General features: G+C 33.5%; 2 protein-coding genes across 3 annotated transcripts in view; both read right to left on the reverse strand.

Annotated features, from left to right (window-relative positions):
- The window catches only part of Naa15-16 (N-alpha-acetyltransferase 15/16), a 288,951-nt gene extending 278,769 nt beyond the window's left edge, over positions 1–10,182 (reverse strand). Inside the window, exons 1-5 of one of the 2 annotated variants that reach the window (XM_069823091.1) lie at positions 10,045–10,182; positions 9,484–9,568; positions 8,955–9,217; positions 7,642–7,776; positions 2,852–2,996 (exon numbers count right to left, since the gene is read on the reverse strand). In XM_069823091.1, coding sequence (XP_069679192.1) covers positions 2,852–2,996; positions 7,642–7,776; positions 8,955–9,217; positions 9,484–9,568; positions 10,045–10,101 — 685 coding nt within the window. In that variant the 5' untranslated portion in view covers positions 10,102–10,182. Of the gene's footprint in view, positions 1–2,851; positions 3,000–7,641; positions 7,777–8,954; positions 9,218–9,483; positions 9,569–10,044 lie in introns of both variants that reach the window. The other variant, XM_069823090.1, reaches the window with a different exon arrangement.
- Positions 10,183–13,368: 3,186 nt separating this feature from the next.
- Polr3C (RNA polymerase III subunit C) overlaps positions 13,369–15,814 on the reverse strand; it is a 35,157-nt gene continuing 32,711 nt past the window's right edge. Inside the window, exon 9 of the mRNA XM_069823089.1 lies at positions 13,369–13,571. Within this exon, the coding sequence (XP_069679190.1) occupies positions 13,434–13,571 (138 nt within the window). The 3' untranslated portion in view covers positions 13,369–13,433. The remainder of the gene's footprint in view (positions 13,572–15,814) is intronic.

Here is a 15,814-nt window from a genome sequence, read left to right on the forward strand (position 1 = left end):
TACTCAATCTCTTCATTTCTCCTGCTGTCTTCCCACATTTCTGTCCAATTCTCTCAATTCTATCCTCCAATGTTATACATGGTTTTCCTCTTCCATGATGCATATAATAATTCAAATAATGGACTTAAACTAATAAAAAATGGTTTGACATAAATTATCTTTCTATCAACGAAAATAAAACCATAATTATTCCATTATCATTATCTGAAAAATGTAACAAACTTTCTACATCTATATTAAATATTAAATTACATAATTCTGATTGTTGTCTTATACAGTGTAAATGTCCGATTATTAAAAAGTCCTCTGAAGTTAAGTATTTAGGCATAATTTTCGATAATCATTTAAAATGGAACCAACACGTTAATTACCTTTGTAATAAATTACGTAAAATAGTATATTGTTTTGTTTTATTGAGGAATTACTTGTCAATAAGTTTATTACGTACAATATATTTAGCTTTATTTCAATCGGTAATTATGTACGGAATTATAGGATTGGGTAGCTCATTTAAATCCAATTTTAATCCACTTTATTTATTATAGAAGAAAATAATTAAAATATGTCTTCATAAACCTATTGATCTTCCATCTCAAAATTTGTTTCTAGACTTTAATATACTTAACGTAAGACAAATTTATTATATTGTATTAATAAAATTCATACATAAAAATCGAAATAATTTTGAATTGTATTCTCATAATTATGAAACAAAAGGTATGAATTCTTTAAGATTGTTTGAACCAAAATGCAACACTGTTACAGTAATTTAATCATAGTAGTAAATTAGGCCCTAGAATATATAACAAATTTATATTTAAATATCCTAATCTTGTCAATTCTAATAGTTCCAGTATTAAATTTAAAAAGTTATGTACGGATTTTATAAAAATTGAAAATTTGTAAATTTAAATTTATATACTATAATTGCAAATTGTATTGTATAATTATTAATTTCAATTCAGGAATCCGCCCCTGAGCACCAGTTCTACTCTTTCAGGGGCGAGCTAAAGTTTCTCTGTATATTTTATATTTTATGTTACAATTATTAGCAAAATAATAAATAAATAAATTATCTTCCTTCCACTCGCATTTCAAAAGCCTGTTCTGCTTTCCTTTCCTCTCCCATTCTTTCGACATGACCATACCATTTCAATGGCGTTCCTCCACTACTATGCTCATAAATTTCCTCTGTCCAACCTCTTCTCGGATTCTTTCATTTCTGATTCTATCTCTTCTGATTTTTCCTACTACTATCCTTACAAATTTCATTTCCGTAGCAGTAATCTTACTTACGTGGCTCACCCAACTTAACTCATTAAAACTTACAATGGAGCTTCATGCACAGTATCTGGTTCTCTGATGATCAATATCTGTTATTCTGTGATGCCGCATGGCCATGCAGATGAAATCAAGCCTCAACATAAAAAAAAATCAATCTTCTTTATTTAGTCTCTTCTCACTTTATAGATCTCTTGGATATGGAACAACAAGTTTTGATGGAGAAATCATTGCAATAAGTGAAAGTCTCAGAAATCTTCTATGCCGATCAATAAATTTAAAAATGCAGTTACATTGTCAGACTCCAAAGCAGCTATTCTATCAATAGTCTCTAAACACACACCTTCATCTCAAACAGCAGAAATAACTAAAATGCTCTCTCAATTATTATCACTCAATAAAAGAATTGTTTTCCAATGGATACCATCCCATTGTGGAATCCTGGGAAACGAGAATGCGGATGCTTTAGCAATTAAGGGTAGCACTGCTACTTACAGACTTGTTACTAAATCTATGTACCGTAAAACCCCGATTATCCGTCACCCTATTAACCGATTACCGGATTATCCGACTATCTTTCTCTCTCTCTCCTTTTTTTTTCTTCGCTACAGAAACATATGAAGTAATACTCTGTACGTTATATTAGTACCAGTACGTATTTTTTTTCTAGAGAGTGTTATTACAAGCCTTGGCACTTACACAGTATGGTCTACTGTTCCGAGTTGCTGTACTGTACAACTTCTACTGTATATGAAATATATTCCATGAGTGACAAAAGAAAACGTGTTGTGCTATGTACCGAAAAATAATTTAGTTGTTTGGGGAAAGAGAAACTGTGTCTCATCTCGCATTAGAATACGAGATTTATGCAATTGTGAGAGATTTAATAAAAATAAAAAAGTACGTAAATCTACAACACGAGACCTTTACTAACTATTCCTATCTTTCCGCTGACATCCATTACAAGGAATTACCTTGCCACTTAAAAACCCGTCGTTGACAACCAGACTTAAATGAGAAAAATACTGCTTCACTACTTAGCGTGTTAAACAATAGATCATGAAGGAAATATAAAAAGTGCAAATATTATCCACATAATTTACGAAAATATTTTATGGTACGGATTATCCGATTTTTTCGATTAACCGTTCAGTCCACCCCCTTCAGTACCACGGATAATAGAGGTTCTACTGTATTACTCTGTGAAAAGATTTATTAAATCTACATACTTAGACTTCAACAAACAAAATTTAATAACACAATCTCAAGGGAAAAAATGGAACTCTCTACATCATAATCCACAGTTAATTCCCGATTTACCACACAAATCGTCTATAGCTGCATTTAGATTGGCAACAGGCCATGACTGTTTGGCCAAACACCTGCATAGAATTGGAATATATCAGTCCCCTAAGTGCCCACTGTACAACTCAAATCAAGAAATGAATTCGGAACACCTCAAAATCTGTGCTTCATTGGCTGACCATGACAATATCTTTGAAAAATATTGGAGTGCAAGAGGTCAAATGACTTACTGTCAAACGTCATAATGTATAATAATGTCACTTACCCAGAGTTTCCTTGATAGAAAGTTTGTCGCAGATCTGATTACTATACTGAGTTAAATGTTCCAGAGCTTCCTTCAGTGCACCTGATTCTTGAATGACCATATTTTGATAAAGCAACAACTCACTGTGCTCATAGTCAAAAGAGCTCTTCTGAAAAGCAACAGCAGCAAGTTAACTCTTGACACATATTATTACTGTTTATCATAGGATGAACTTCAACAAACACAGGCGATAAATAAGAGAAATCACAAATTTAGGACAAAAATGAAAACTACATGGTTCTCACACTTTTTATATGTGATTAGTCAGCAGTCCAAGGACTGGTTGGAACCTCGTAAGTGACACCAATAAGGCATCACTTAAAAAGTGTAATAAAAATTACCAAATTCATCTTTATAAACAATATTATAATTCAATGATAACGAAATTAGTAAGAATTGAAAATAATTTGCATATTCGATCCGAATAACACTTCCAATTACAAGTTCCAATTGTGACCAATTAAGGCAGCAATATACTGTATACTAGCTTGAATCTGCCATACTGATATTTGCACTACAATTATCTTTTATTCCCATCCTTGTCTTCAAATACCAAAGTTCAGAATGCTCTAGCTCACGGCTTTGCAGAAAGTCTAGATCTTTACACAAATAAGATTTATTACGGTAAACTTTCAACTTCATATTTAATCGAGTTTTATGTTTTTTAAACAAAGTATAAAATTCATATTATTTCATAATTTTGTTAATAGAGACGATGGACAAACCTTTAACATTATTACTTATATTTATGTTTCACAACAATGTATGTATGTTGCGTAAAGTTTAGGTAGTACTATAATTTGAAAAAAGCATTTAATATCTCTTAACAATAAATATCTCTTTTTAAAAAGTGAGGCATTTTATGTCATTTTTTAACTAAAACACACAATATCGTTATTAAAATGTTCAGCTAAAATGTACTGGCGTCACAAATTTAAAATGTATTTAAATTACATTTTCCGCCATTTCTATCCACCAGTTTCATTTTTTTTTTACTGACATCCGCTCTTCCCTATAATATAATTTCTCTTCTTCCATGTAGCACGCATTTGGGCTAGCAGGCTTACGAAATCATAGGCTATATAATTAAATTTTACGAATAAAACAACGATAAAAAGACAATGTGATAATTGAGGCAGTATTTGATAACAAATATTCCGTAATAAAATTACAATTTAAGTTTCAATATTTAATATCTTTTGACTACTCGACACTGTTTCCAATTTAATCGGACATTCTAATCTCGATTCTCGCAAATCTTATAAAGTTTTCGAATCTCGCGTTTTTTTTTTTCGTAATTGAAACCTAACCTAAAAAGCTGTTAAAACTTTGAAAAGTTCAGTTTCAACTCCATTGACGTTCAATAAAGCGCTCATCACGTAAACAAATATGCGATTGTTACAAAAAAGCGATTGTTACAATTTCGGTGTTAACCGGATCACCAATATCACCTTGTGGCAGCTCCGAGAGCTACAGTTTTCAGTATGCCATCTAGCGGAATCTTCCGGAACTTGAATCAAAGTAATCAAAGATGTGAGAACCTTTTCAGGATTCGAATTCCAGAAAATTTAGGATTCGTCCTATCAGTATTTGTCAATGAGGATGCTGTATATACTATAGGCTACACGTTGTCGTATACTTATTTCAAAATAAATACCTGTACACTAAAGGTAGAAAGGGTTAATTGGCGATCTAAAACCATGCAAGCCTATTGCAGTCTTTTATCAAATTCAGAAATCACTTCATTTGTAAACCTAACAAACATTAGGAAATACAGAGTTAAAAAATTATGACAATGGAATAAATAGTCCATATATTACTGCACGTGAGCAGAATAAAATTACTAAAATACAAAAAAAAAAAAAAAAATTAATTAATTAACACGGGAAATATTACGTATAACTTCAGTACTACCTCGTTGCCAGCTGTTCACTCAAACACAGTGCCGCTCAGCTACCAAAGAATAAACTGGTACTTACCGCTAGAATGCTCTGTAGTATATTTAGCGTCAACAGAATTTATGATAGTCAACTGGTATTTGGCGAGATGAGGCAGAGAATTCGCCATGGGATTCCTGACATTCACCTTACAGTTGGGCAAAACCTCGAGGAAAAAATCCAATCATGTAAGTTAATCAGCCCAAGCAAGGGATTGAACCCATGCCAGCACTCAGCTTCTGATCAGCAGACAAATGTGTTACTGCCCGAGATACACCAGTAGTCTTTCTTCGCATGTGGGCGCGCGGGGGGGGGGAGGTGTATGTGCGTGCGTCTGTCTCTCTCTCTCTCTCTAAAGCCTACCGACTTCACTTTGCGTGATTCGGATTCCGAATACTGCGCATAGATGGCAGGACTGTACCCATTTTCAAACTGCACACCACTTTGGCGGGCCATGTTATACATGATGTGTATTTGTGAAGTGTTATGTCGTGTACTATAGTCGCGACGCTGTTATTCCCGGCGTGACTCCTCCTCTTTGCTTATGTCTTAGGAAGTGAAGGCTCTATAAAGTCTAAGTAGGTAGTATCGTTCGCCATTTTTGTTCTTTCGTTGCCGAGCTACCATACGAGGAATCTATTTGCCACAATGTTAAACATTATCATGTCGTAGCTCCTATGATAATAAATCAAATGCACTGTAATTCAGCAAATAATTAAGCGGCAAATAACGTCTTCGTGTGCTTTCTGCGAACGCCAACGAAAGAGCCAAAATGGCGGGGGATTATATTAGTATTTATCGAGCCTTAAGAAATGAATAACGTCTTCATAAGCGAATCACAAGACGCACGCGTTTAAATGTAGCCGACCTGCAACGCGATTGGCTGCCGGAAATTAGAGCGACGGGACTATAGGGTGAGTGTATGTTAAGTGTTCGTGTAGTGTAGAGTAGAGAATGAGTGAGGATGATGAAGGTGAGAAAGGGAGAAGGGAAAACCCGGTGCCAGCAGGTATCCTTCTCCTGTCGAGTAGCACCAAGGGGGCCGCCAACCAAGAATTATCCTTGTTGGAGTTACACACAGAAAGACGCAAGAACTGTTTATCTCAAAACATTTTCGTGTTCATTTAGTTAAATTTTTAACGCGATTATTCAAAGTCAATATGCATAAAATAACACTAATATGACATTGATAAAAGAATTCATAATAGGTCCTACCTGGAAGGAATCTCTCTACAGCTTTACTATCACAAATCTCTCAGAATTCTGTTATTGTTTCTAATGGCAAACCACTGAATTTAATTAATATTATTCTCCTGGCTTCCTAATATAATTCAACATTTAAACACGTCCACAGATTCTCTTCTTGGTTTATCTCTCAGAATCTGTCATTAAACCTTCACTTCAGCCATGCTGTTATGATAACCAAGTGCAAAATGTCGCCAACATTTGAGCATGACGTTTCCAGTTGCCTTTCTTACCAGGAGAAATTTGGTTCATTTTCTCTCCCTTCCTCATCCTCAACCTGACTGAGAAGTAGCGCCACTGTTAGCAATAAGATTGGGCAGGTTTTGATGAGGAGATAGATTATTGTCAATTACATGCACTGTCAGTGATAAGGTTAGGTAGGATTTGATGAAAAGACAGATTAGTGAAAATTAGCAGCATTGATAGTACAAAGGTTAGGTAAGGTTTGATGAGGAGCTAGATTAGTGGTAAATAGTTCCACTGTCAATCATTAAATGATATAGGATTTATTAAAGAGATATATTTGTAATAAGTACTTCGCGCAAAAATGACAAGTAAATGTGAGACCCATTATCCCTCTGTTATAACATTTTTGTTTCCCATATTTGCTTTCGTTGATTTCAACGATATTCTCTACACCACGTTATATTTATTCTTCATTTCGCTGTGATAAGGTGTTATAATAAATTTGAAAACGTGCATTTTCGTTTAGTAAATTCAAAAATCCGACACTATATTCGCTAAACCGTGCACTTGACCACTGCAGTCAATTCTTAAAAAATCTAGTCACGGATTTTACTAGTGACACGCTTATCTTTTGTTTGACATGGTTCAGTACGGCCCAGTCACTAGTGGCGAGCATAGTTGATATTGCTATACCACATGCATTGTCCAGTTCTTCTACTTGGAATATGATGCTGACCAAACATTCCTAATCTCTATGCGCAATTAGGAATGTGATGAACTCAAACACAAAGCCAATAGGTTATGATTCCAATGTATGTGTGCACAAACATCAGAGAGACCTATTCGTTGATATGCCACATTACTGTATTACGATCTTTTTATACGTGCAATTCCAAATTACTTTCAATAATATTAGACAGGAATATCTGATGGTAATTCATCCTTGAGTACCGGTACACTTCTTTCATAGTTTGAAACAGTTATTCTAAAAATTTTGTGATATCTTGATTACCTGTCCTTAAAGAAGCTATAATATTAAGAAGTTTCTTTTTTTATTTTACAGAGGAATAGGAACTATAATCGCAAAATAACGAACTGTAACTTTTTATAGAATTTCTTCACAATTAAATGCACTTTTTATTTATAATACAAAACCTCTCTTTTGAGCAAGAACTTTACCTTTTGTCGAACGACTTCCGAGTCAATCGCAAAGAAGTACTAACATTAATAATATCACAGAACACTCAATTTAATCGATGAAAACACTTTTCAATATCCTTGAATATGATAAATTCATCCTTTTCTTAATTTAGTATGTCACTACTATCAATTTCACCAAGGTACTTCGTTCAAATATTAGACTAAGTTACATTTGTGACTCACCAACTGAGTTTTGCGAAATTCTTCTAATATCCTCAATGCTGTGTCATAATCTTGAAGAAGGTGGTAGGCCATTCCAAAGCCAATCCATGAAGCACGTTGTGTTGGTCGTAACATAAATAACTGATACCTTGTATCCTACAAAAAAAATAAATGCACTCTGAATCAGATACAGTAGTGTTTTAAGCCTACATAAATTATAATCATTTGCATTCAATGTTTTAGGTGCAGTAGCAAAACCAGTCACGTACAGTCATGCAGGGCTGATCAAAAAGATACAAGGTCACCATAAACGGTAACACAATACAAATAGACAAGGCTCACACAAGTTGTCCAGGAAAATAAATCTTCGTACTCATTTGCGGACATTGAATTCTGATTTACTGAAATTATAGGTGGGCCTACATAAGCTTTTACTTGACTGAAAGTAAGCTTATATAGTTATATTGTATAAGATAGAATTACGTCGACAGGTTCTAAATTTTCGTACTTATTTAAATTTATAATGGACCTACCAATAGCTTAATACTATATAAGGCCTACGTTACACAAAAAAACCTGGTAATTGCATTATCTATAATAATACTTTTTTATTTTATTGAGCCTCAGAGGTTGATAAAGTGTCGTAAAATAACCTACTCAAATAAAAAAAAATATTTTATTGAGTTTTTTTACGATGCTGTATCAACATCTGAGGTTATTTAGCGTCTGAATGATATGAAAGTGATAATGGCGGTGAAATGAGTCTGGGGTCAAACACCGAAATTTGCTCGTATTGGGTTGAGGGAAAACCCCGGAAAAAACCTGAACCAGGTAACTTGCCCCGATTTTGATTCGAACCCAGGCCACCTGGTTTCACGGCCAGATGCACTGACCGTTACTCCACAGGTGTGGACTATAAAATACTAAACACATAAACTTCTGTAGCATAATACTACCTACTTTAGGTCTTCTATTACTGATGTGAGTTAGCTATTCCATAATACACCTTGAACGCTATGAATTTCTAGAAGCAACAGAAAAAGAAAACGTCTAAATAAGTCTACTAGCAATTGAGAGACACCAGACCTAATCATATTTGTAATTGAAGAGACGCCAATAAGATCACTTAGGCCAGCATGAAGTAGACCTGTCTAGAAGGATACAAGAATTGCTAAGACTAAATTTTGCAATTTATTTTTCGGCTCAATACATTAATACAATATAATTTCACAAAATTTGTATGAGTAGATGGTTAAGTTAAAAATTATTTCATACTGTAGATCTCCACTGAGTAATTAAAAATTAAGTAATGCACAAGAATATAAGCTACTTACTCTGTATCCTTCCAAATCTCGCATCTGTATTTGCAAGAGAGACAAATCTCTTAAAATCTGAATGTTGTCTTTTTCCCATTTCAGTGCATTCCGGTAACATTTGATTGCCTCATCATATTTTTTATCAGAACGCTGGAGTAAACCATACACATGCCAACAGACATGTGACTTGAGGTCATTGCGCAAACCACGTCTTACGTATTCATAGGCTTCTTCTTTGCGTCCCAAGCAATTTAGGGTAAGCCCCTTCATTGCTAGGGTTTCTGGACAACAACAAAATAATGCCAATGAATTAAGACATAAGAAATACATCAACACATTTTGATAACAGAATTTTTATATAGGAATCTACACAACTACTAATTTTATTCCTATAATATAAAATAGCCTACACTTAACTTTATGCCTTCTTTAATGTATACAGTAGTGACTGATCAAAATAACCAAATCAAAGCTAGAATCAATTTTTACACTGTAGCAAATAAGAATTTATTGGTTAAGTATAGGCGATATAATCTAGTGCGCTTACCTCCATGCTCTGCATATTTTGGATTTGAAAGTATTTGCTTTGCAAATTTCAATCCATTCTTATATTGCTTTTGCTCATAACATTTCTGCAAAAGAGGAATGCAGTGCTTGTAATGATCAAAGTCAGCTATTAATTTTTAATGTATATGACATTAAAAAGATAAAAACAAAGTAATAGTTAAAAGAAGCTGTAACAGTGCAATTAAAAGGCAAGTACTTCCGCAAAGCTTTTGACTATACACAAGTATTTACATATTTTTGTCTACAAGTTACTACAGAAGTGAAACTTAGGTTAGGTCCGATTGATAATTATAAAGTCTGTAATAGTGCGAATTTACATAATTATGAGGGTTGCTATTATATCCTTGAATGCATACATACATATTAATGTATCCACATGGACACAAATATGCCACCTTCCTTACTTAATTTGTAAAGGTTTGTGGCTATGTAAATAGTGTTCAAAAAAGTTCATAGTAATCGTTTGGGCCAGCCCAAAGGCCTTCATTGGCTGACGTCTGGGTGTGGAATTATTCTGTACATACAAAATATCTAGGCTTACCAGTATCCGCTTAAAAAGTGCATTTTCTTTAGGTGGTAGGGGATTACTTGAGGGCATCCTTGATTTTCCACAAAATCCGGTAAATCTTACTTTTGTTCACTAAACCTCGTGGCCTCAATCCAAGATGGCGTTGAAGATCACGTGATCGGAAAATCGTCCTAGGCGAATAAGTGAGGCCATGTCATGGAACATTTAGCGCGATAAATAAATCTCCTCCCATATACCAACATGCTATAAAATATGTTCTGGTGCTTTCTTTTGTAATCAGCACATAATCCTAAAGTCAATATCGTTTTTTAATATATCAACATGAATATAAGGTACTAAACATACTCCACTTTAAAGAAAATAAGTCCCCATTGATTCTTATTAAATATTCTATGAGGATGATGATGATGATGATGATGGTGGTGATGATGATGATGATGATGATGATGATGATACATTTAATTCGTGAAGAGAGAAAAATCCTATAAAAGCGTACTGCCCTTGATTGGATAACTATAAAGATTCAAAAATATTTTTTGAATGAAATTAAACAAAACTGAATTAACTGTCCTAAAAAGATAAAATGGTAGCAGCTGCCTATATGATAGGCTAATAAACTTTATTAACAAAATCTTTACAGACTCGTTTCAAAAAGATATTAAATTATGTAGATTTCCAACCCATTTTTTTTAGGTCATTAACATTTAAGCTACATCTTTTAAAATCTGACTCACTTAAGTTATTAATTATGCCAAATAGAAGACCTATGACTTACCAGTTGCCTATACCATAATAATAATAATAATAATAATAATAATAATAATAATAATAATAATAATAATAATAATAATAATCTTTCATGTAATACATAAGGTTTGTATTGCTGTTTCTTCTCCATATTCACATCGATCGGTTACTTGTTTTGCAGATCCTTCTTCTCCCATAAGCCTTATATTTCTTAGTTATCTTAAAAGAATTAGCAATGGAACTTCTTACTCTGTAATGTCTATTGTTTCTAAGGAGAATACTGTACTAAACTTCTATTATAAAGAGAATTGTAGAAGAATAAATTACATTAAATTGCATACAGTACCATACATCTTCTAAATGCATTTGAAATTACTTCTCCTTCACATTTCATTCGAACATCTTTCACCTTTGTCCACTAACAACAGCTACAACTTTGCTCTCATTTGTCTTCTGTAAGATCTAGCCTATAGAAATAATTCAAATATACATAGTATATCTGAGTTCTGTCAACTTTGTAAGAAACTGTATGTACTTTGACATTACTGTTTACACTAAAATGTCTGTAGAGGAAAAGTTGTACACAATATTAAATACTAAACTATTAAATACTAAACTTGTTTTAAGTCACTAAATTATTAATTTTTCATAAATTTATGTTGGATGAGTAGTCTCTGAAATAGCTCTCAACTTCATATTCGGTGAATGGAAGTAGCATCTGAAGGTCAAGAAATTGTGGGGCTTAGCAGGCCTAAACAATTCATTGCTTTTATGAAATAAAAATGTAAAACCTAGAAAAAAAAATTATTGTGATATACTTTCTACTGCAAGGTAGTATGTTTCCATTACACATGAACTACTAATAAATGGCATATTTATTAAACAATTTTAAATAACATTTTTATTCCATCTCCAATAATAAATAATTTTCTTTGCTTTAACATATGAAGAAATGCATAAAAATTTTAACATTTCAAACATAAAAACTAACAAGTTTAAAATATTTAAAATGCAAGTAATATTTTCTTCTTGAGATACGAACTGGGATAGTAACATGTTCATCCTTAATGAGTGTCATACCATCATCATATACCATCAAATAACTTCTGTCGTTGAACCAAAAGAACATATAGAAATGATAAAATTCTACTAATTTAATCTCCCGCCACCCCCCCTCCCCGTAAAAAAAAAGTGAGAGAGACAGAGAGAAAAAGATCTCATGTAGGCATCTGTATTTTTATGGGAAATCGTATTCTACAATTTTATTGCAGTCCCTTATTAATTTATTTTCAATTTCGTTCTCCAAGATTTTGGGGCATGAAAACATATTAGTGGTTGGCTTCAAATTGCATATCAGAACGATTTCTAGAGTCCCGGGCATCTAATCAATTTTGCTTGGGGAAGGGGGGTAAGGAAAGGAAGAAAACAATTAACATTGTAAACAATTGTGCACGTCTTGTCTTTTGGTTCGATGTGCATGGTACAAAAATTATTTATGTTTTAATCAGACAATTGAGTACGTAGTCATTTGTGTTAGACATATGAAGAGTTCGCGGGAAAAACGATGAATGTCACATTTCTGTTAAGGATTAGATAATGATCTAATTGAGTCTATAACTGCAAGATGTAGTGCTGTTTCTATAGAAAATAAAGGAAAGGATTACTGTATTCGTGGTGATAATTCTCCTTTTTACCATTTTTCATAAGAACAACATTAAATTTCGTAGTGATCCATTGAATTAGATAATGACATCAACCTTAACAAAACTGTGACATTCATTGTTTTTCCCGCGAACTCTTCATATATTAACAAATCGTCTGTAGCTGCATTTAGATTGGCAACAGGCCATGATTGTTTGGCCAAACACCTGCTTAGAATTGGAATATATCAGTCCCCTAACTGCCCATTGTGCAACTCAAACCAAGAAATGGATTCGGAACACCTCAAAATCTGTGCTTCTTTGGCTGACCATGATAATATCTTTGAAAAATATTGGCGTGCAAGAGGTCAAATGACTTTATTGTCAAACGCCTGGCATTAGAAAACAACAACAAACATTATAAACACTGCTAGTGCCTTTACATTTTAATTGTTTCACTAAAACAATGATTGTGAATTTAATAAGTGTTGCCATAAATTTAGTGAACTCCTGATTTCTTGTGGGTTTTGGGCAGCAGACTACTTGTTCGTTTGATGGGCCTCGATGTAATTTAATAATGGAAGAACATCAACTATTCTGTTCAAGCACGAGCTGCAGTCTCTTAATGCAGCATTTCAAATAAGTCTTCACACACTTACAGTTAATACAGCTAATTTCTCTTTTATATTCGTGTATCTGCTGTGGAGATCTAGCTATGTGCGCAATTTGAGAGGAAGATCCGACATTAGTCATTAACAATTCCCTTGTGAATATGTAATTTCTTTTTTCTTTTTTTTTTCTTTTTTTTTTTTTCCAAATAAGTTCTGTAAAAATGAGAATTCGAACTTGACAACTAGGTCAACTTAAAAAGCGCATTCTACTAACTAATTCCTAGTTAAAATAATCACTTTATAACAATAGGAATAAAGGGAATAAATTACAAAATCAGTTTGATATAAAACATAATATGTCTTTTACTTCTGAAATTTTACAATAAATGAACCAACATTTTATTCAGAGTTGGTAAATCAGATAAAGTTGCAATATGAACATCGTCTCATCTAACTGAAGTTCTGCTTCACTCAGCCTGTTGATCATTGTTCGAACCTTGTCGATCAATGCTTGCTCTGGAGGTGTCAACATTTCTTCTATCTAAATAACAGAGAAACAATAATGAAAAGAAAATGCTGTAATACGACACAAAGTCATAAAGTGCAATGTAAAAAATTAATTTAAAGAAGATTCTTTTAATATCTAGATATACAGGAAATTCATAAAGTCGCCATACTTGAAGCCTGAAAATGAATTGTTAATATAGGACATTACTGGTATCTGTCATGCATCAGTGCTTAAACATGCAGGGAGTACCATATATGAAAAAAGTATGCAACAATGCATGATGTAAAACTATAATTTTGAGCTTGATTAAAATAATAAAGTAAATAAAGTAAATTCATGGTGCTACAGCCCATGAAGGGCCAAGACCGACCAGCCGGCTGTTGGCTTCACGTCCACATGCCAAAGCAGAGGTGGACGATCATCCAACCAGAATGGAGGTATCGTGTGGTTAACACGTTGATCCCGCAGCCGTTATAGCTGGTTTGTGAAACCGGATTTTTGCTACCTATCATAGCTCCCCAAGTGCATCACGATGCTGGGTGGGCATTGGTCCCATACACTGGACGAAATTTCATGAAAAAATTTCTTCCCCCATGAGGACTCGAACTAGCACGCATTCTGTAACGCGAGTCCTAGGCAGGATGCCTTAGACCACGATGCCACGGCATGGGACTGATTGAAATAATAGCTATACAAAAATGAGTCCTTCGTGAAATCAGAGGATCTCTTTTCTAAAGAAATAGTTCTACATCAAATCTTATCAGGAATTTGTGGATATATGACACCGTAAATATCCAAGTAAAAACAGGCTATACCAGTTGATACAACAATTCTATGGTGTGCAGTGAAAAGGACGTATGCCATAACTGCAAGTTTTCAGTAAAATTAGAAATGAGCACCAATATCATTATGATGTGCTAGACTAGACGGCATTTCGGAATGTGGTTATCTGCTATATGCGCCGTAGCATTTCTGGTATGTGACGTCACAAGCTTGTACAGTAGAACCAATCAGAATCAGTCTGTAACAAATATTCCCCAAGTTCGTTTGTTCACATGTGAGTGTTTCAATACATTGAATAAGTAAAACTAACAATTTCTATAGATTGATAAAGAACAGTTTAAGCTTAACAGTGAAGTTCAGTTAACTCTAAGTGCCATTTACACAGTGATACTATAATCTAACATTCAAGTATAATTGTCTACTGAAGAAATAATATAGTTTTAGTTTTGTTTCCGTCTTGACTTATTTTAATGTTAACCCAGAAGTATATTTGTTAACACATTTTAATATTTTACTTATGAACGTTTTCGCCCATTTTGGGCATCTTCAGACCATAAAGATATCTGTAATAATTGCATAATACATATTGAAATTCTACAAAAAATTAATGGAAATTTATAAATACGTTAAAAACATTTTCTAAAAAAGTACACTAAATACAGCAACAAATGGTAGTTGTATGATAAATATACATATTTAATGTCATATTATAATCATTCATGACAGCTAGAGATCGCAAACGAGTTATTATATTGGAACAATGAACTGTATAATGACTCGAAAGTGAATACTTGTTTAACAATAATGGTCGGTTTTTCCAAGTATTGTTAGAAAATTTAACGACTGTTAAACTCTAAACAGTTTGTTAATTAATAAAATTATATGTTTTCAACACCAGTTTGGTTTAACAGATTGTTAACAGTTTGTTAATTTTAAGGGCCGGTTTGTCCAAGTATTGTTAGAACACTTAACGACTGTTAAACCTTCAACAGTTTGTTAAATACAGTTTTTCCATTTGTTCAACACCAGTTTGGCTTAACAGATTCTTAACCGTTTGTTAACTTTAAATGTAGGATTTCAGGCCGTTAACTCATTTAACAAACAGTTAAACATGGCAGATAACACCACAGCTGTTCAGAAAAAAGTTGTGAAAATAACATGTTATGTTTCTCTTTGAGGAATGTTTACAGTAAGGGCCGGTTTCACCAAGCTTCAGTAAATCAGTCCAAATGAAACATTAACTACTACTGAACATTAAAATATTTACACGAGTACGTTTATATGTGCACTGTCTCCCTAGACTTCAAGCGGAGCAGCTATATGTGCCTCGTCGCGCTGATAATGTCATGACACTGCGATGGAGTAGTCAGCAGAGAGTTGGCTTGCTATCCCAGGGACCCGTGTTCGATTTTTGGCGATAACTTTTTTTTTTTATTAATGTAACTAATTTTTATACATGTTACCTTTCTTCATTTTTTTAATTTTGTGTACTG

This window comes from Periplaneta americana, chromosome 4 (assembly GCF_040183065.1).
Source record: "Periplaneta americana isolate PAMFEO1 chromosome 4, P.americana_PAMFEO1_priV1, whole genome shotgun sequence".
Taxonomy (NCBI): Eukaryota; Metazoa; Arthropoda; class Insecta; order Blattodea; family Blattidae; genus Periplaneta; species Periplaneta americana.